Source organism: Sciurus carolinensis, chromosome 6, assembly GCF_902686445.1.
Source record: "Sciurus carolinensis chromosome 6, mSciCar1.2, whole genome shotgun sequence".
Classification (NCBI taxonomy): domain Eukaryota; kingdom Metazoa; phylum Chordata; class Mammalia; order Rodentia; family Sciuridae; genus Sciurus; species Sciurus carolinensis.
In genome coordinates, this window is record NC_062218.1 from 17,012,557 (window position 1) to 17,036,071 (window position 23,515).

Genomic DNA, 23,515 nt, shown 5'->3' on the forward strand with positions numbered 1-23,515 from the left:
AGGAAAGATGGACTGTGGAGTTTATAGTGATATAATGTAATCAAAATAAACTTTTTAGACAGGGAAGGCTGAATTTGTCTTTATGTAATTTCCACTAAAAATACTTTTAGTTGAATCCTGTTGTGAACATTAATTATCATATGTGGAGAGGTTGTAGGAAATACCCAATTTTTCTCAGTAAGATTGCATTTTCCAAATGGAAAAATAAAAAATGTAATAATATCACATATGTTTTTCTATTGCGGGAAGAAGGATAGATATAGTTCATTTGAATAACTGTGAATGCCAGTTTGGAAGTTTTGTTTTGTTTATTTTATGGTCCCTGGTCAGTTTCCTACATGCAACCATCTTTGAACATCTGCTAGAAACCAAAACCTATTGCCTGTATAAGGCAACAGGAAAGTGGAAAATACAAAACCTGTACAAAATTGTTTTATCTTCTGAACAGACTGAATTTCCACTTAGATTTTGCTTATGTTTATACAGATGTACCTACCATTTGTTCATAACATTCTAAGAATACTTTTGTACCTTCTCCAAAGTCATTAGAACTGTCTAATATATTAATTTATTCACTTTTTAATTAATTAAATTTTATAAGCAAATGCTATCAGCAATGGCTTGTATTGCTGACAGTAATTATTATTATCATAATAAATGTTAGCATTTATGAAGAGTTAAAATGTGGTGACAAAACTGAGAATGAGCAGAAGAAAATTTTATTTAAATGATTAAAACTTGAGACTACTATAAAAAAAAAAAGTGAGAAGGAAGATGAAGTCCACAATTTAGTCACTGACTTTATTCCATTAACTGAGCAATGCTTAACACACAATGAAACTCCTGCACATAGGAGGTGAGGAAGAAGTTCTGTTTAAATAAAAAAATAAATTGGTTGAAATGATTCTTAAAATCAATGACTTTCTTTTACATGAGTTACACAGAAAAATAAAGTTCTCCTAAAATATGTAATGTAATGCTTGTTCTTTTTTAACAAAACCAGAAAATGTCCTGGAAGTAGAAAATATTTCCTGTTTTCTGTTCTAAAAATATAACCCATTTTGTACATTCATCCCAATATTTATCAATTGCCACAGGTGGTTTTCTGACTTTTCAAATGCAAAAGGAAATTAAATCACCTAGCTTATTTGCAAGGAGAATAATTACCTACAAATCAATCTCAATTAAATATTTCACATAATCATGTTAATAGAACTATATAAAACTGATGCATTATTTAAATTGTTTTTTAGATGTAAAATTGTCCATTAAATATGTATTCATTTTGACTAGAGGCATATTGGTTATTATAAGAGGTTTATATTTGAATCCTTAATGTGTGGTTTATAGAATTTCATCTTACTATTCTTGGCATTAGTAAATTGCAAAATATGGATTACTTTATGCAAGGTTGTTTCACAAACTGTGATGGTATTTTCCTTCTAATGCTAACATAGAAAAACATCAGAATAATATTTAACTCAATGGCATGATTGAGTACTTTTGAAAAAGTCCACCAAATTTTGAACACAGGGAGATAATATAAGGAGGAAAGTTCTGTATGTCTAGAAAAAGAGAAAATAAAACTCTTCAAACCACAAAATGAAAAACTGAAAAACTTCCATCCTAATGACCCCTGTATTGGCACAGTATTAAGAGACTTTATCAAGATTCAATAGCCAAAGTGATGGGGACAGCCTTGGCTGGATCCTGTGTGTTCAGAAAGAGAGGAAGTAGTGCCACCTATATAATTGCTCACAGTGTCTGCTCGGGCATGTGTCTCTGAATGCCTCAGATGAAGGAGGACACCACCTAGAAGATAATTTCTAGTGTGGTCTGCTCTGGATCTCCTACTCAGGGATTCCTACGGAAATCCACACAGATCGTTCTTCTGACCCTGGCAAATGAGAATGTATTTAAATACTATAAATGTTGCAATTTCTCAACTTCAGATAAACTCTGTCTAATTATATATGTATGTGTTAGCAAACTCAGGGCCAATTTAATCATTTCTCTAAATATCTGCATCCATTTGGGAACCAGAAATATGGCCAATACTCCATAGGTGACATTCTTAATGATCTTGGTGAAATAATTGATGTGGTTCCATGACTTTCCTAGGAACAGTATTATCACCTAGTAACTCATTGTTGTTTTGCCTATAGTCTATATATATTAAAACAGATACACAGAGTAATACACCTAATAGTAACATAGAATAATAAGTGAAAATGATAAATAAATACTGATAGAGTTGTCCTTGGAATCTAAAGGACAGAAAAAGAGTGGTTTCAAAACCTAGATTGAATCACGACTATATCAAAGTCTAATTTGTCTCAAGACAAATAAAATATTTCCAAAATTTAGATAATGATCTTTAAAGACTTTTATGTTTTAAGTGCAACATAATATTTAAAATTGAGACAGACATCATTGCCCTATGTACATGTATGATTACACGAATGGTATGAATCTGCATTGTGTATAACCATAGAAATGAAATTATGTACCCCATTTGTGTACAATGAATCAAAATGCAGTCTGTAAAAAATTAAAAGCTAAATAAAAATAATAAAAAAGGCAATAAATCAGTTATGATTTAAATTTGTAGAAATCTGTATAAGAGAAACTACTGTAAAAAATTGAAAGACATAATTTCTACTCATTGAAAAATGAACTAGTTTCGATATCTATGTGTGATAATAAAATAAAGTTAAATAATATGCCTATATCAATGACACATTTTGCTGCGGGGAGGGTGGAAGAGAGAAGTAGAGAGTAAGTTCTTAATGTGTGCCTTTCAAAGTTGATGTATGCTGAAGAGATTGTAGTTGGTGATTACATCCTTGGGCTGTAGGAAGTATCACCATCTCCGGTTTTGGTTCAAGTTTTCTAGCAAGTCTAAGCTGACAGCACAAGACATAATGGTAGTTTCCTTCATAAATATTCCTTAGACTCTTGTGCTGGTCTTGTTTTCCTCTCTGAGTCTCATGCATAACTGAAGCCTCCTCCTTTTGCTCACGCCTAATCACATTCCTCTGTGCTTGCATACTGTATGTATACTTCAATGTGATCCTTGTTTTATTCCTACCACATAAGTGCATAAGCTGTGGGGTTTTTATTTAACAGACTGTCAGCAGTTATTCAATGCACATGGGCACAGGCTTGCTCACTGAATCATGCACGTCATTCCTCTCCCGTCAACTCAGATTCTGCATAGGGCTCTACATGCTCATACATGTGGTCTTATGCAATGCTCCTGGTTAAGATGTAATGTATCTGAAAAGACTGAATAATGTTTCCAAATTGCATTTCCAGAAATGAGTGAAGTTAGGATTCAGATAGTGTACAGACTCACATGCTTTCCATGACAGATCACAGTCAATATCCTAAAGTTCCATCTGTAGATCTCACTATGGACTGGATGTTTGTGTAAACTCCAAATTTCTTAAGTTGAAACTTTGACCCCCCCCCATGTGTTTGAAGATGGAAATTCTGGGAGTTAATTATTTCCTGATACTGGAGTTCTCATGAGTGAGATTAGAGCCCTTTCAAGAAGAGATATGAGACAGATAACCTCTCTTTCCCTGCCCTGTAAAGATACTGGGTGGAGATCTATAAACACAGAAAAAAGCCCTCCCCAAATTAGACAATGTTGGTATCCTGCTCTTCAAATTTCCAGCCATCGGTACTATGGAAAATAATGTTTGTTGTTTAAGCCATGCAGTTTACAGTATTTCTAACAGCAGCCCAAACCAACACATTCAACTCATTCAATATATCAGTTATTGTACACTTACAGATTTGTTCCCTGGAAATTTCTTGTACTGTTTTATGTTCTGAAGGAGAAAGATTCAACTATTTTCATAAAGTGGTCATCATCTTATATCTCATACAATTTTTGTTTCTGGTTGTCTAAAATTCTTCCTGACTTATCCTATGAAGAAATAGTCCTGTTTTCTCAAAATACCCATGCTGCATAAACATGGAGCAAACAATGGTGGTATGTTCAATGGCACATATGCAAACAGATGGAAAATAATATCAAGGTGAGAAGAGTGTAAGGGAGATGAGAAAATTAAATTTTAAGGCAAGAGACATTTTTCTATCCAGTTTTCTTATTGTGCTGAAAGCCCGTAACATAAGAAACCAACACACAGTCACTTATCATAATGCAATATTGTATGCTAGCAGATGTGGGTGAACAAAGAATAATCATGTTCACTCTCAAGAAACATATGGTTTATTCATAATGATAATACAGAATTGTAAATAAAAAGAACATTGGTAAAGTAGGTGTGTAAATAATGATTATCAAGCAAATGTCAGTAGTTGTCCTACATATACTGAGTTATGTTATTTCTAATCTTTACAGAAATAATGTGATGTGCTTATTCCTTTTTCAGTCTTAGAGAGAATGGAATAGAGAATCAAAAATGAATTAATTTTCTTGAAGTAACAAACATTAACACTTTCCATTAAGCCATGGCCCTTGTCTTCCAGTTACTGGAAGCCACAACTGAATTGAGATAGGTCATAAACAGTGTATGGTGAACTGAGAAAGAGATGGCAAAGTAAATTGAAAAAAAAAATACTCTCCACTTTTTAATAAGTTATCTCATTGAGCATTCTATCTCCTACTCCACTCTCTAAAACTTCCCTTTTTCCCCCATTGGGTTAAACAATGGGGAATGAAAGGAAGAGACTGGGGATGGGATTAGGAAAGAGAGTAGAATGAATCAGACATAACTTCCCTGTGTTCACATATGGATACACAACTATGGAACTCCATCCTGTGAAACCACAAGAATGGGATCCTAATTAGCTTGTTACATTTTATATATGTATGATACGTCAGAATACACCCTACGGTCATGTATATCTAAAAGGAACAAGTACAAATAGACAAATAAATACATAAATAAATATTCCTGAATAGAATGGGTTGCAAATACATACACTGAAAACTCTAGAAGCAAAAAAGATTGATAATTAAGCTATATAAAAATGTTGTATACTCAAGGAATTGGATAAAGAACTATTAGTTTTAAAATTAAATTCATGTGCTTTAGCAGATTCACTCTCTTGGCTCTAAGATAACTTGGAAAAGTCCAAGGAGTCAAGATTCCTCATTGTATTTATATGTAGCCAGTCAGCAAGTGCCATAAAAAATGGCAGTTCTTTTGGGTTTGCAACTCCTATCAGTCAGCTACTTCCAGTAGTCAATCAAGCAGTCACCTAGAGAAGAACTAACAAGTGTTTTGCAGGATTGAGGGGGATGCAAACAACAATGAGCCATTTTGACAGCCATAGTGTTGTGACTTGATTTGTTTTCAAGTGATAATATTAGAGGGAAATAAGCATTTTGAGTTTGTAGAGGCAGTGACAGTAAAACAGTGCCATAAATGCTCAGAGAGCAGAGGAAATACCACACATAAACCCACCATGAATATTTATTCAAAAAATAAATGTATGAATAAAAGTTTCAAGTATTTGTAACAAATGTCAACTGAGGGCCATTACTGCTATGACACTGATGTATATCGTGTGTATACATATCCACACGTGTGCAGATACATGATCTATATACACATACAGATATATATTAACCACTGGATTTGCTTAAGCTATTTATATGTTATATTCGGTTTTTCTTTAATTGTCTGATGTTTACAGTTACAACATCTAGGTAGGGAAGGTTTGGACCAAAAGTCCTCTTCTCTTTATACATAAGTTACTACTGCTTTGGTAGAATGCTTCACAAACTAAACTGACATTCACCTATAGGTCTTCTGAAACCGTGGTTATACTGAAGGCAAAGCCTTCCTGTTAATAAATTTCACTGGACTCCCAGGCCTGGACATGAATTTGTATACCTGATCATTCCCAGTAGGAAGGGGTTTTATTTATTCATTTCTCCCATAAAACTAGTCCATGAACTACCTCACAGATTAGGCAAGCAACCAACAACCACTAAACTATGCTCCCAGCCCCCATATATATATTTTTAAGAAGCGTAATAAATTTGAGTGTCTAAAATGAGAAAAAAGAGTGTGAAAAAGAGAAATGATTACAGAAGGAAAACAAGAAGAAATCTAAAGGAAACTGTGATTGTGGTCAGTTCAATTATTTTATATATGAAGTAATGATTATTGGTGGTAAAGATACTGAAAATTAATGAGAAATATAGCTATAATAGTCAATTTTTAAGTCTTATACACAAGAGGGAATCTCTAGTTAACAATGTAATAAAATTTTGTGTTATAAAAGATGGCCTGGGGTTTGATCAGACAGTTTTGTGAACAAAAGAAATCCCTGCATATGTCAGTGAACAAAAGTGAAGTTGAAGAAACATCTAATATTCCTGCAGACATCTGCATTTCTGTGGAACGTTCTAGAGGACACTGAGATGACAGAGACCAAAAAAATCATGGTCAAAGAGTAAGCGAGACAGGATCCCCTGGGAAATAAAGAAACTTTTAAATTTCTTGTGACACAGAGGAAGGAGGAATTTGTAAATATTTAGCAGATTCTGCTTCAAGTTGATTCTCTACTTTCAGTAAAATCCTAATTCCCATAGATACCCTGTATTAGCAGTTTGGGGAAGGACGAATCAGTGAGTGCTGACCAGCACGAGTTGAGAGAGGAAAGGAGCCCTTAAAACTGAAATCAGGGGTTGGGTCCTGCCAGCAGGCACAGGCTGTAACTCCACTCCCCTTCCCCACCCAGAGTCTTCAGAATTGCCAGGAGGAAGACTGAGCTTCTTCCCACACTGCATGGGTAGGAGCTGGGCCATCTCTGTACATTTTAAAGGGAAGATGTAAGACATATCCTCTGAAAGTTGAAAGGAAGGCATATAATTATAAAAGAAAAGAAAAATGAGGAATTTTAAAAATAGATAAAAGTGAATGTTTTCAAAAGCATATTTTCATTATTGTTTTTTTTTTCCAGACATTCAGCCTTTCTAAATTCAGTATGTGAGAGACATGAGAAATTTTGAAAGCTGAAGTAATTATGGCAATAACATAATCTGAGCATTAATATTATAAACTGATACTATTTTGAAAACTCCTCTATAAAAGTGTTACCTTGTTTCCATATAAATACTGTTTTTTACTACATGCCAAACAATGCACAAGTCATTATGGAAGATACAAAAGTGAGCAACATAAGACCTGGGGAAGTTTGCATTCTCAGACTTTACTGCTCAATTACATTCATATAAGATGTATCATTTTATTTCTCAGCAATTTACTTTGTGTCCTTGGGACTCAATAATAATTTTATTTATTATGATGCATAAAGTACTTAGTTTTTTTTTAACACTTTTTAAGTACTAATTATCTGGCAATCATTAGAGGAAAGCCCTAAATTAGAAGGTTACATGACAGGAATAAACAAATCTTAATAGATGTTTATAGAAGGTCAGAGTTGAGACAAACAGTAGTATAGTAATGATATTACTAATTTTAAGAAATCAAAATTCACAATAAGAATAATATATTTTCTACAGAACTTTGATAAGTGGAATTCAGAAGATAACATTAATAAATAAATAGCACCAAAATCAGGAGTAGAGGGAAAGAAAGGAGTTGGGGAAGGGAACAGAAAGGGAAAGTCCTGGGGGCTAAATTAAAACAAATTATAATCCTTGCTTATATAATTACATTACAATGAACCCTAATATTATGTATAAATAAAAGGAACTAATAAAAATTAATAAAAATACAAATAAATAAAAATAAGTCAACACTATGTAATAAAGATCTTCAATGTGATAATTAGGACCATGTGTCCACGTGCAAAGAACTCTATGGGTCCTGATGTGCAGAGTGACAATAATGTGGCCCTGTTCATGCCCTTGAGGAGTTTGTAGAGCAGAGGAAAAAAATGACTTGTGAGCAAAAATAGAACTTGCTGTGTTTTATGAGATACAAACAACTCACTCAAAGATCAATGAGATTAGCTTTAACTGAAGAGATCCAGGGAATCAAAGGATATAGCAGAAATTTGCCTGGGAAGTAACACTGGAAAGAGTAAGTCAGTCTAAGTGGGAAAATAATGTATGAGTTATGCTTTTTGGAAATACAAAGGTGAGGAGAGGAGAAATAAGTAATAGGAAAAATTATGACAAGACATGAATATATAATACCTAACATATTTGGTTAGGGAAGAGTCCAAAAAGTCATTGCACATCCTGGGAAAGTGAAAGAAATTGATTCTCAGAATAAACTTGAAGTGAAAGGGAAATTAAAGTACTTAGTGATTGTTCCATGAATTACATGAATTGTGTTAAAAAGTTAAAGAAGAGAATTGCAGTGTTTCCTGTTCTATCTATTCAATATCCAACAATAAACTATGAAGGAGAGCCTATATTTTATAGGTTATGGACTTAAGATAGGAAATAACAAGAAAATAATGCCCTACATTGTTTTCTCAATAGTTACTATTGAGGTACAGGACTCAGGGAGTGACATCACAAAAGAGTATGATGAAATCATTTTTATATTAGCCACATGTAGTATAAAACATGTCATAATTGATTGGCATTGATGATTATCATTTTGATTTGTGAAGAAAAATCCACTACTTTATCATCAATGAAATGATTTATCCCCTCCTGATAATAACTGATTAGTTTCAGGACATATCATTAATATTTATGAAAAGGGGATCCAACTGGTCTCCTAACTTTGTTTAAGAAACTTTGCTTTACTTTACACATCATAAAATACACTTTTATGTATATATCTTTAAATTTACTTTACATATTATAAAATATTCTTAAAGTATACAATTCATGCTAATTCCATTTTACTGGTTCTAAGACTAAAATGAATAGTTCAAAGAGCATTGGACAGATCTATAATTTTGTTTCATTAGAATGATACTTCTAGCAATCACACCAGAGACACATTCCATTCACATCAATAGAACATGTGCATCTATTTCATTGCTACTGAGTAGGAAAGATATTTGACATCTATAGTGTCTTAAAAGTTTTTTGTCACTTTGTCATGACAATAAAATTACTTTAAAAATATGTATTATGAATAAAATAGAGAAAATTGCCTTTGATTTCATTCTGATTCCACTAATATCAACAATTAATATAACTATATTGAAATTACTCAGAGTGAAAAATCTTTTCCAGTTTAGGGTTGGCAAATTGGTCACTCACATATGGAGAGCAACATGCACGCCCTGAATCAGAGATTACGGGTTGAGAAAAAAGACGCAGTATCAGGATGCCTACTATACTGCCTGGCCAGTGCATTTTCCTGTGAAGGTGATTCACTGATGTGCAAAGTATATTTCAGGATGGTCCCAGGTACCTGTTAGCATTGTGTGCATTTGAAAATAAAAATGATCTCACCAGAGTGACTTCACTGAGATCTTTTACTCAGCAATCTTTGCATGCCACCTACTCTTTGTGTTTTGCTGTCACATGATCATGAGATGGCTGCTGTATGTCTAATAGCTGCATGTGTTTTAATTCAAAATACACTAAAGTCAAGGGAGGAAGCATCTGCATTTAAGCACAGACATCAGAACTTGAATAAAACCTCTAATCATCTTTCCTTTATATCTTACTGGCCAGAACTGTGTTAGTAGCAACAGGGAGGCTGGGAAATCTAGCCTCTTAACTATGCGTATTGCTGCATCAAGGAAAATCAGAGTAATGTTAGAATTAGTAAAATGAGAAATTGGTTCTGAGCACAAAATCATGAGTGTCTAATAGATTTCATTAATTCTTTATTTCCTAAATCCTATCGATAATAGAACTCTTCTTGTATTCCTAATTCCCCATCTAGTTTACTGCAGTTCAGAACCTGCTGTACTTTATACTTCTTTTCTAAAGAAGACAAAGTGAAAATGTTCTTTTTAGTAAATTGACACTGTGCCACAATTTTGCATTAATGCAATCCATTTTTCTGCAAGATAAGAAAATTCTTTAACATCAGGGTTGATTTTGCCTATTATGTATACAATTGTAACAAATTATTTAAAATATGTTTATAGCTAATTTATGCCAAGAAATGTTATTGTCATTGTTATTATTAATAGTTTCATATGAACTATGAAGATGATAAATTGACCAAACATATTCTACTGTGGAATCTTCATTACATTTTGCAAATATTGTGGTCCACAAGTCAAATCTTTTTTCTTCATTGTTATTGCCAAGTATATGATACTGTTTTGGGAAGTAAAGAAATATCAAATAGATTTTCATGTAGAATTATGTGAAATGAATATTGCAATCTATAGAACTTTTAAACATGCTTTTTCCAAACACTCATAGTAAATTTAAATGTAGTATTTTTGCTTATTTATAAAATTAAATTAAATGTGGGAAAATTATATAAAATAAAATAAAGTTCATAAGCTTAATTAAAATACTTAGAATAAAGAAGGAATGTTGAAAACCTTGTTTTCAACAACATTCTGGGGTTCATTGTGGTCTCCCCTGAGTTTGATTTTAGATTTGATTGATTTCTACTACAGGATGTTAAGGAAAGTTCATCTTGGAGAAACAAAACTAGTGTGGGTGCAGCTTTATCTCAGAAAGAGTGTGCCTGTTTGCCTTATCTACATACTATTTTGAGTCAGGACAACCAACCCTGGACATAAAATGTTGCGTATTTTATTGTTTAACTTTTTCTTCTTTTAAAGCTTCATTATAAACTTTCTAAGGACTGGGTCTATAGCTCAGTGGCAGAGTGCTTGCCTACCACGTGTGAGGCTCTGGGTTCAATCCTTAGCACCACATAAAAAACAACAACAACAACAACAACAACAACAAAAACCGAATAAAATGAAAGCATTCTGCTCATCTACAACTACAAAATAACTGTCTAATAGTGTATTTCTGTTATCTATGAAGTCTATAAAACATCTTAAAAATACTTGCAAAGAAATTTTACTGCATAAGAGATCATGAACAGTACATTCTCTTCTTAAAAAATATGAAAGTTATTTGGACTAAAAATTATTCCTAAGAACATAGTCTTTATTTATTTATTTTTTTACTTTACTTCTTATTTATTTATTTGATACTGAGAATTCAACTCAGGGGCAAAGGACCACTGAGCCACATCCCAAGCCCTATTTTTTTGTATTTGATTTACAGATAGGGTCTCACTGAGTTGTTTGGTGCTTCATTTTTGCTGAGGCTGGCTTTGGACTTGTGGTCCTCCTGTCTCAGCTTCCCAAGGTGCTGGGATTACAGGTGTGTGCCACAGCACCCGGCTTTTTTTTTTTTTTTTTTTTTTTCTTTTCCTTTACTTTATATTAGACTATTTCAAAAACACTCCTGACAATTCACCATGTAATTATTCTGGAAATTCTTATCAATCTGAAAGGGAGCAGGAGATAACAAGAGAAATTTATGGAATCCCTATTTTTTCTCTGTGGACAGAGTAAAGAGCTTTATACATTTTTTTTCCAAGACAGAGTAAAGAGCTTTATACTATTTTTTTCCCATTAAATGTACACCTTCTCATTCTAAATTTACATGTGTAGGAAAAAAATGCATAAAATGTAAGTAATTAATCACTTCATTAAGAGACTTAGTAGGATTCTAGGATTTGAACATAAAGTATCCCCAACTTGCTTTGCAATCAAATTTAGGATTATAGAAAAATATATAATTTTCCCTGTATCTAAATTAAAATTATATAAAATAAAATATGAAACTTAAATATAATCTCAATCTCTTGGCAGAAAGGTCCAGTAAGCTGTTTCTTCATTATGTTTCATATAATGCCACATCAAAATAAGTAATAATATAACTGGTATCTTTGAAACTGATAACCATAACTAGGTGCAGGGTATTTTATTTGAAAACAAATATCTTGTCCCTTTCAGACGGATATTATTAATGCAAAAGGATTTGACTGACAAAAGTTGAACTTTTTTTATATACCTTTTTTATATCATGAAGCAAAAAACACTCAAGTGCTAAAATGTAGTAGGAGTGCTTAAAAATACGTTATGCCCTCTGTACATCAATAAAAGGCAGTCTTTAAGATTTTACTACTTGTAGTTACTTAAGAATTAAGTGTAACCTTTATCAAGATGTTTCAGTTGCAATATTTTCTAAACATTCTTAAACTGATCAATAATGTGTGCACACAAACACACAAAATCATAAATTTATCAAGAAAGTGATGTCTAAATTTAAAATGCAAGTACACAAAGAATAAAATGAATATGTGGTATAATAGTTTTATTGGCAAAGTCCACCAGAAAGCACCATTTATGCAAATGTGAGTTACACTCATAAAAGCTGATATTTTCCACTCTTAGTATTGTAAATGATTTCCCACTTTAGATACTGTAAATCATTCTGAACCTGTTTTTCCTGACCTCAGATTTCCATCCAATATTTCTAATTTCCTTTGCTGACCATCAGGAGTTAATATTTTTGTGTGAAACAGGTGTAGACACAACTTAAATGCACTAGCACAAAGAGTATGGAGAAATTCCTCATTACTATGAATCAGCTGGTAAGGAAATCACCAAATGATTCTCAAGGTAATGACCGCAGGACAGAATCTCATTTCCACTTTAGAGCTACACACTGGCATTTTACATAATTCCATTCAAATCCCAAAGGCCTGAAATGGTAAACCATAGATTTATGGCTCTGTGCCCTAAGTTAAGGGAACTAGTTCCTTTTGTACCAACTTGATAAATTTAGCTTCTGCTGTCACCATCTCACAACACGATCTAAATTCCGAAAAGTCATTAAAATCTTGAACATACTGATTAATTTTTAATCATACTGACACATTCACTGGACAATGATTAAAATTTGAGCTACAATACTAAACAAGCTTCATTCCAGATTTCTCTCGAATTTTTTTTGATCACTTACTACAATGTTCTCTTTCAGCAACCTCCTCAGAATGTCTTGCTCCAGTGTAGCTGTCTTCTTGAATGTTGAACTATTTTCCTCACTTGATCTCTATAAAAATGTTATCTTTACACTAATCTGATCAGAACTATTGTATTTCTTTGAAATTTCTTTCCATAGTCTTTTGCTGAGCAACATCGTGCCATAGTTATCTCATCAACCACAACTACTTAGAGCAATAAATTATCCATAAGATCTGACCCATTTCACTATCTGATTAATGGGAATTCAATCTAAAAAAATTTTTTTTCAGAGGTTTTTAAATCGGTTTTAAATGCTATGGTAACTCAACAGGCATATAATTACTTTTTTGGATGCAGCCATTCATAGATGACTTATACAACAGAAAGACAAGATCTCATTATCAGTTCATCATTAGAAAACCTAATGGATACAAACACATACTTCTTAATATAAAGGAGACAAAGTAGTTCACCTACTGATCTTAGTCATAAGCATTCATATCTCTACTTGGGGACAAAATTTATGCTTCATTATAGTTGGTCTTGAAGGAAAGTAATTGAAAACACAATGAAATGTAGTCATTTTGATTATGGAGATGGATTTGACAGATACTATTAAAACATACCTTAATAGGTGACTGCTATACCCACATTTCTTATATAACATCACATTTACAACAACTGATTCTTTAATTTTCAATGTGTTTGTTTGGAGTTTATTCTAGTCATTTGAAATCACAATTTCAAATAAATTCATTAGTTCTGAGCAAGTTTAATTGTGTGGTTATAGGGTTTTTAAGTACAAATTGCCAAAAAGTCTTAACTTTGAAGAGAATAATGAGTAGTTTATTTTATAACTCCTCTTAACACTTTCTACAAATAACTAACTCCCTAACACATTTGCATTTTTAAAGGATCCTTAAAATCCCTTTCTTCCCTTAATGACATACTAGGACATACATCTAAGTTTCCCATGATGCATTTATAATACTGACAATAAACTGTGCCAATGCAGAGATGTGCATTTCATTTAATACATCATATCCCTTAAAGAAAGGAGCCAAGAAGTGCAAGAGCAAAAAAAAATTTCATGCAACAGAAAGTAAGTAATGGCCATTTATTTCTGAGATAAACATTTTTGGTGATTAATGAAGTAATTACTTAATCTATTCTAAATAAACATAACCAAATAACAACTTTATTGAAATAGTATATTATTAAAATATTTATTTTCAATAAAAACAGACTACATCAGAGTCCAACACTAGTCAAAACTTACCCTCAGAGGCCTGCTTTGTTCTTACAAGGGAACATATGCACACACACTCATGTGCTCACAAAAGCATATGCAAACTTTCACACACTCATACACACACACACTGAACTGATATTTGTTAGCCAATCATATGTGAATACAGTTAAAATGCATTCCATACTGAATGTCTATGTTTTAGCAATGAACTATTAAATAAATACAATATTTATCTATAATTAAAACTTTGTATAAAGGGATATGTATAGAAACATTATGATTTCAAAAATAGAACAAAATTACCAATATCAATATTAACTTATTAGTTGATTTGAACTTTTTAACTCATTCTAAGTTCTTCAACCTGATTAACAACATGAGATACATATAATTGAAAATTGTGTGTTATCAATTTGGTTACTATGTTAATAAACAATTTTTCTAATTACGTAGTAATACCTTGGAACTAAAGTAACTTGCATGTCACATACTTAGTTTAGAATACATTAGTTACTTATTTGTAATATTTCAAATTTCCATTTTAGTTCATTTAATGACCTATTACAATCTATCTCATAATTAATATGCAAGTCACGTGGTCACATACATCTGTGTGTGTGCCTTTCACTCCTACACTTACAGCTATATGGATCTTCATTGTTTGCTTTGGGAAGGAAAGAGTGGAGCAGTATGTCTGTGGTCTATTCTTGGCAGGGAGCTTGCCTATTTCAGCACTTCAGGGAAGGAAAAAGGCAAGTGAAGTCAAATCCTCTTGTAAACATGATAATGACAAAACTCCTGGCAAACAACCCAGTGGCATCAGCCTTTGAAGTGTGCTTAGGAATTGAATCTTTTTAGTTGAATGTACCTCATTGTCTCACACAATTGGTAAACACAGCTGCAATCTGTTGGCGCGTGGAGAAGCATTCCATAAAAAGTGCATTGGATGCCATGTCATTACGTGAGTGTAAAGAGTTTTTATGGCCAAAAATGACATATATACATATATATATGACATAAATATATTGTATATATAAGACATATGTGTATATATATATATATATAAGAAATATATATACACACACACATATATTATATACTCCCAAGATTCTAGGGATAATATTACTGCAAATGAAGACTAGTGTTTTATATTTGTTTATTTATTTGGGGGATTGAACCCAAAGGAGCGCTACACTGTGCTACATTCCCAGTCCTTCTTTTTTTTTAAATTTTATATTGAGACCAGTTCTCACTAATTTGCCCAGACCGACCTCAAACATAGGACCTCTGGTCTCAGTCTCCAGTGAAGCTCGAATTACAGGCGTGTGCCACCATCCACCAAAGGACATACTCTTTATAAATTGGTTTTGGATTATGCTGACACTACAAATCTGTAATACATCTTTGAATACTCTTTATTTACAATTTTAAATGATAAGATATGAATGATTGTTTTGCCATGAGCACATGGAAGAAAGAAAGCAAGATTTATATTTTTAACTGAAAAAAAAATATATATATATAGTTCTTTGGAGTAATTCTCAATTAATTTCTTTTAGATGATATAATATCTGAGGAATGAAGAATTTGCTTATTATGAAGAATGTCAGTTCAAGACATACCAGTTACCTCAGTATAATTATACCTATATATATGTGTGTGTGTGTGTGTGTGTGTGTGTGTGTATGCATGTGTGCATATACATGTCAATATATATTTTGTATATCTGGTAATTTATGTAACAAATAAATTCACATAAATTAAGCAAAATCCTAATCATTTATTCCCTTTGTCCAAGAATTTAAACCAATAATTAAAAAATAATTTGAAGATCTCATTCAATATATATATGATATTCCATATTTATTTTAAATCATATTTACTTATATGTGATAGAAATATTAAAACATAAGTTGTTTTTTAATGGTATGTGTATGGATTACCAAAAGGATAAATAAAACTGTTATCTTCATTCAATTACATTGTTTTAGAAAATTGAATGTATTTCAAATGTGTTAAAATGCAATATCTGATGAAGAAGAGAAATTAAACATTTTTTAAAAAATCATTGATTTATTTTATTATACCAAGTAGACCGAAAATTATTTGTAAATACACTGACCTGTTTTTGGATCTACGGAGAAATAGGGTTGTCCCTGCAGAATACTGTAAACCACTCGAGCACTGTTTCCATAGGTAGGGTCATCTGCATCAGTAGCTGTCACCTGTAGAACAGAGGTACCTGTGCATTCAGGAAAACAAATTTTAGTGTGCGATGGCATTTAGCACATGATTAATTTGAATACAGATTATGGATATATTAATTATCTACGGGAAGCTTAAATGAATGTCATACTAAATTTAATTCTTAAATCTGTGTATCAAATATATTCTTTGCTTTCTTTCTCTGCTATAAAATGTTCTAAAAATGTCCAAATAGAACATTTGGGTCTCAGATATTTTTATATGGCACTTTATTGTGAAGGAATTTGTTTGATCCTCACATAACGAGGTGAGGTAGGTACTGATGCTCATAAATCACATGGGTATTAATTGTGGGTTTAAACAAGGATATGCCTAAGGCACACATTGCTTGCCTCTGAACTGTTCAGAAAACAGCAAGTGGAATGGTTTGTATTTAAGGTGGGAAAATGAGTAAGTTGGCATTAAATGATCAATAGACTCGAAACAGTCATTCATTTCCCATCATTCACACCCTTTTTATGTCTTACTTAGACCATGAATGCATCTCATAAGTGGCCTCCTAGTTTCAAATCTTATTCCTTTAGTGGATTCTACATAATGCTGACATAATTATCTCTCTATAAAAGACATCATAATATGCCTGTGACACTATGCATTAAAATGCAATTTAAAGTAATTTTCAACGACTGGGTTTGTGACTCAGTGGTAGAGCAATTGCCTAGCATGTGTGAGGCACTGGGCTCAATTCTAAGCATCACATATAAATAAAATAATAAAAATAAGGTCTATCAACATCTAAAAAATATTAAAAATATGAAGTAATTTACACATTTTACAATACCATATTTTAGATACTAAAATGGCTCTACTATTCTGACTGCATTGTGCTTATGTTTTCTGGCACAATTTGCATAATAAAATACAATTATATTATATTTCAGTTATTCCTAAATGAAAACTGATGTAAGTGTAACATGACAACTACCTATTAAGCACTATACAACTTCACTGGTGAATTAATTGGTAAGAGCTCTTATTTCCCCATAAAATACATTGGTTGAATCGTCTATTAATGAATGCTTAGTATTTTATTCTGTATAACTAGAAAAATTTTACCTACTAATTTGAATTATGTATCAAAGAAAATATGTTTATAATCATGTGTATAAAACTTTTTCTTTTTATTCATTCTGGTACTTGACTATGAAAGCATTGAAAACATTCAGTTTTGAATTTTATAATTACTTTAGTGATTTAAAATACAGTATCTGTTCAACTACAACAATTGTACTTCCACATTGAAATTCAGAACTACTTTAAGGAAAGCTTGTTCTTTGTCTTTCAGAGATCAGAGAAAATTTAATGGAGTCCGTATGTCAAGTTAACCTGTTAGTCATAATTGGCAGGTCAGATGTGGATATAGGCGTCTAACAGCATACTATGATTCTGGCTTGTATACCAATGAGTATTTTTACAATGAGAGTCAATGAGTAAGTATCATTTGTAATTATCCATATTCAAAAAGGGAAGATTGTGTTATCTCAAATTTTATTTTATTATTATTATTATTATTTGGTTCTGGGATTTGTACCTGGGGATTTTAACCACTGAATCACATTCCCAAACCTTCTTTTTAAATTTTATTTTATTGAGAGAGAGGGTCTTGCTGAGTTGCATAGGTTTGAGTTGCTGAGGCTGGCTGTGGACTAGTGATCCTCCTGCCTTAACTTCCTAAACTGCTGGGATTACAGGTTTGTGCCCGCATACCTAGCAATGATCTCAAATTTTTAACTAACAAAACACAATCATGGCATTAAATCTGGCAAGAATGCCAAAAAATGGGTAATACATGCACTGCTCGTGGAAATATGAGACGTTGATGTTTTTTATAAAGCTAACTCACACTTCAACCCAGGAAAACATATTTGGACATTTGTATCAAAGGATTTAAAACTACATACATATAAAAACCTGTTTACAATTATACATGGAAATATAGTTTGTAATAATTCCAAAATAATGATGACTCTGATGCTGCTCAACAGAACATTCATAAAGCAAACTATGCTGCATTCGTAGTATGGAATGATCCTTAGCAATGAAAATGAAAATGAACAGATTATTGACACTTGAAACAAGTTAGATGAATCTTCAGGTTATCATACTAGGAAGAGTAAAGTCAATATCATAAGGTCGTATTTGGTAGAATTCCATTTATATAAAATTCCTGAAATGACAAAATTCACAAAATGAATATCAGATTTATAGTTTACAGAAGTCTGGAAATGGGGATGGGGTAATATATTTGGTAAGTAAATAGTCACAAGAGGAATCCTTGGGATTCTGAAATTGTTTGCAATTTTGTATATACTCACATGTACAGAACTGCATAGAACTAAGCACACTCATGCACACACACAAATCTGCACAAGTAAATTAGGGAAGTCTAAATAAGTGGGCAGATCATATCATTTCAACAAACTGGTTATATTGTTTTATTTTTTTCCCCAAGTTGTTACCATTTGGGAAAGTGTGTGATGGGTACAAAGAATTTTTAAAAGATTTTTCTCCTAACTGCATATGAAGCTACAATGATATCAAAATTAAAGTTATTTAAAAAAGGAAGAGGTTGTCTTTCCTCAGGGTTAGTCCATTCATTAAGAGCTTTATTCAGCCTTGGGTGTACAATGAGTTTTCTAAGCACAGCACTAAATTTTCTGGCTTGGTTAATTTCTTCCATAAAGTTGACAGAGCTGGTCACATATAGACCTATCTCTTCCACTAATAAGTATAATTATTATAATTATAGCATATTAAGGACTTTGTGATGCCACAGCACTTGATCCATACTCAATGTCTATCCATCCAATTTGTTCAGGGCATACTATTAGGTGGACATTTATAAATAAGAGCTGGCTTAGGAGGCATTTTTCACTGATATTTAGAGAAAAAAATTAAAATCTGTGATTATTTACCCAGCTCAGACTCAAAATATGTAAGAGGCTCATGACATGGCTAAGATATTATAAAATTCTATCAATCAAATAATTTATCTGATAGGATAAACGTTCATGTTCCTAGACGTACAAGAGTTATGAAAGCACAGGAAAAAGAAAGAATTATAGCAAATTGTGAATTAATAGATATAAAAAAATCAAATTGTAAAATCCTCAGGTTTTTAAAGTAATTCTGGCCCTGAAACACTGACTTAAATCTAAATAGTTTTTAAAGTGTAAGAAGCAGTGCTTGGATAAATGTTATGGTTTAGATACGAGGTATCCCCCAAAAGCTCACGTGTGAGACAGTGCAAGACTGGTCAGAGGCGAAATGAATTATGAGAGCCTTAAACTAATCAGTACATTAATCCCCTGGCAGGGATTATCTGGGTGGTAACTGTAGGCAGATAGGGTGTGGTTGGAGGAGGTGGTCATTGGTGATATGCCTTTGGGTTTTATATTTTGTTCCGGTGAACGCTCCCTCTCTGTGCTTCCTGGTGACATATCCTGAGTCACTTTCCTCTACCACACTCTTTCACCATGATGCTCTGCCTTCTCAGGGCCCAGAGTAAAGAGTTGAGCATCTGTGGACTGAGACCTCTGAAACTGTGAAACCAGAAACAAACTTTTGCTCCTGTAATTCTTCTTGACAGGTCTTTTTGTCACAACAGTAAAGAAAACTGACAAAAACAGCAAACATTCCAGGGAAAAGCCAAGAAGGCTAGATGACGACAGAAAACAAATGAAGCAAAACAAAACTGTTGTTCTGATTAGAAAGCAATCTCTTTAAAGGTTGAAATCCATCCTTGGACTTTTGGAACTTGAGATATGTGAAGCCCATGACAAGTGAAATGAGGAATAGGAAGAAAATTAGAAAAAAATAAGGGAAAAGTCACATGGTGGTACTGACTAATTGTTTAAAATAGCAGAAAGAAGTGAGCAGAGCAGATATAAAGAAAGCATGGTAACCCTCCTTCCTGGTCTGAAACTAAGGATGTTAGGAGTCACTTGCATCTCTCCATATTCAATTCCACAGTAATTTAACATTCTAGTTTTGTGTGAAGCAGAGAGTAGCAAATTACCTCCTGCATTGTACCCTGGTGGTGTCTAAAGGGGTTGGGGTACCACCACAAGCACACAGATCGCTCATTAGTGGGAAAATAGGAATATGAACAACACAACCCAACAAAAGTCAAACTTTCAAAGCGTGCGGCAGAGTTAAACATAAGAACAGAGAAGGAAAATGCATTCCCTTGCCTAGTTGTGCAGGGTTTTCTAACAGAATTATTGATAAGAGAGATTAAGGCTGAAAAGAAAATATATTCTAATCTTTCCTATTTATTTGATATCTAGATGGAAAAATTATAAAAACATTGGAAGATTCAGAAATTATTTTACATTGTGAAAACTGACTCTTTTTAGTCACTAATGCTATGAATTGAATGCTTATGTCCATCCAGATACTTTTCCTTTTTTAGTAAAAATAACACTTTTTGAATTTGTGTGTCACCCTTGCATAGGGGCCATGCTAATCTCTGTGTTGTTCCAATTTTAGTATATGTGCTGCCTAAGTGAGCACCCCCCAGGTTCTTATGTTGACATCCAAACCCAATGTGATGGTATTTGGAAGTGGAACCTCCGCAAGGTGATTGGCCCTCATGAGTGGAATTGCTGCCCTTGTAAAGAGGCCACAGAGAGCTGTCCTTGCTATGTGAGGACACCATGAGAACGTGGCCATATCTCAACAAGGACATTGGCCTTCCCCAGACAGTGAGTTTCTTGGCACCTTCAACTTGAACTTCCCATTTTCTCACAACTGTAAGAAATAAATGCTTGCTGTTTAAGCCACCCAGTCCCTGGTAGTGTGTTATAGCAACCAAAACAGACGAAGACATTTGTGTAATACATAAATGAGTTATGACTTGAATTGTTTCCCTTCCAAATGTGCATCTTGAATTCTTAACCTCCATACTTCAACTTAGGGACATATTTATAAACAGCATTACTAAACATGTGAGTAGTTAAGAAGAGGCTCTACTGATGTAGTGTGAACTCATAAAGTAATGTGGCTTTTATCCTTATAAAAATGGCCAAATTTGGGAAAGACAGACAGACATCACACAGAGGGTGAAAAATGAAGGTAGAGCGTGATTTGTCCTTGTCACAGAGACTACTAGAGAGCCACCGGACACTATGAGAGAACCTTGGAATGCCCTTAGTGTTTTCAGAGGGACCATGAGCCATGATTTTGGACTTTTGGCTTCTGGGTCTATGATAAAATAATTTTCTGTTTTTAAAGTCACCTTGTCTGTGGTTCAACAGCAAGGCAACCTTAGCAAAGGAAAACACTGTGTTATAGTTTCAGTGGAAAAAATCACTTTTATCCAAATAATTTACAGTTGCTTTTTTACTGAATCTGTAACAAGGCTCTAAAGTTACTAATGATGAAAAATGTTGGTAGATAAGTGAGAAAGATAAAAATCAGAGAAGAAAAGTTTTTCAAACATCAGTTACTACTAGATCTACCTGTAAGCATTTTTAAAATAAAACTAATTAGATTGTCCATGTTAATAGAGAATTTTGTTTGTTATGTAAAGTTTAAATGAAAAAAATCAACATTCATTTATGTCAGTGAAATTTCTCCCACATTATTAGGTCATTCAATTATTTCCTTCAAGCTATATGTCAAATTTGTGCACATAATATATCAGGAAATTTATTTTCTTCTAGATTACCTAATGAAAACATATAAAGTGATGTTTAAAACTTCATTGTTTCACCAAAATATTAATATAGGAATTTAACATTATCTGAGAATTATATGGATTTGATGAACAGATATAAAACAAATAGTCCCTTCCCTACAAAACTGACTTCCCATGAGAGAAAACATTCGAAAGTATATAGAAGCTATCTTTGTTTCTACAACAGTTTCTATTAAAAATATTACCACAGGAATAGTGTATTTTAATTTTTCAGCAACTATTTGCTGTACAGTATTTTCATATTAAATATTTCCTATGACAGACAGTTGTTCCCATGCTAGGGATTAGTGTCTCTCAGTTGATGTTTTATACAAATCTGAGAGATTCAAATACATTAAAAAACAAAGCTTTCACATATCTTTTCTACAATAAAATTTAAGTCTTAATTCCTTTGGGGATTGCCCTGTGCCATTCTTCTTACTTGGTTTCTTTTCATTCTAAGGCTTTATAAATAGCATGGGTTGTGTAAAGTTGCATATCAATGAGAAGCAGAAAGAGTGAACTTGCTCAAAAATCTCTAAAGACCAATTTGAAATATTTAATAAAGCATTTTAATACCAAGCAAATACTATCTGAGATTGCAAATTGCTATGCATGGCTTGTCAGGGTTCACAACTCTGTTTAAATCTCAAGAGAATCTATGTTGAACAAGAACCTTCAGTAAAAATAAGCTGAAGATTTATGAAGGCTGAGAGTACCTCTCTGAGGGACTCTCTCAGGGTTTAATTCTCAGAAGATTTTTCCAGGCACTGTGAAAAAGCAATAGTCATCAAGACGCAACTTAAATTTCATTCTACACAGGAGAACTGTAATTTCACCAACAGAGCAATAACACTGGATTCTAGTCATTGTGTAATTTGATAAAGCTTTAAATTCACTCAACAGTCATAGGATTAAATAAATCTTTCTGTGAGAACACTTATGAAATATCTGGGCTAGGTACCAAAACAAAAACCACTATTCTATGTAATTTCAATTAGATCGTTTTTTATTGAACTACTCAATGTGAAATTTCACATTACCCAAGTAAGTTTTATGTTTGCTTCCTAAAATGGAAAAGAAAGTAATTAAGAAAATGATATATATTGAGTTGGGAAACTTTCTTCTAATAAAACCTTTTATTTAATAATGTGATCAATCTACTGACAAAATTACATTTAATGCCATTTTACAGATATGACTCATTGAGATTCAAAGAGTTATAGAAGTCAAACCCAGCTCTATGTTGGAAGGCATCTATGTGATGCTTTTTCCTTGTACCCTCAGGCTTCACTCAGTCATAATTTGCAGACTCTTGATTAATGGCTATAATATCCTCTGCCCTTCTCTCCTGTGTGTGCCTTGAAGGTGCATAACGACAGTTCAGACACATCTGCCTGGAGAGAGGCAGGTTTCATTCAAGCCAGTAAACA

At 32.8% G+C, this 23,515-nt stretch overlaps 1 protein-coding gene and 1 non-coding gene across 5 annotated transcripts in view; both read right to left on the reverse strand.

Moving 5' to 3' along the window:
• The window catches only part of Cdh18 (cadherin 18), a 959,213-nt gene that overhangs the window by 206,034 nt on the left and 729,664 nt on the right, over positions 1-23,515 (reverse strand). For all 4 annotated transcript variants that reach the window (XM_047555975.1, XM_047555974.1, XM_047555977.1 and 1 more), the window contains one exon: positions 16,260-16,379. In XM_047555975.1, coding sequence (XP_047411931.1) covers positions 16,260-16,379 — 120 coding nt within the window. The remainder of the gene's footprint in view (positions 1-16,259; positions 16,380-23,515) is intronic.
• On the reverse strand, positions 20,814-20,917 carry LOC124987695 (U6 spliceosomal RNA). Its single transcript, XR_007109224.1, has one exon. It is a non-coding gene; the product is annotated as a U6 spliceosomal RNA (small nuclear RNA).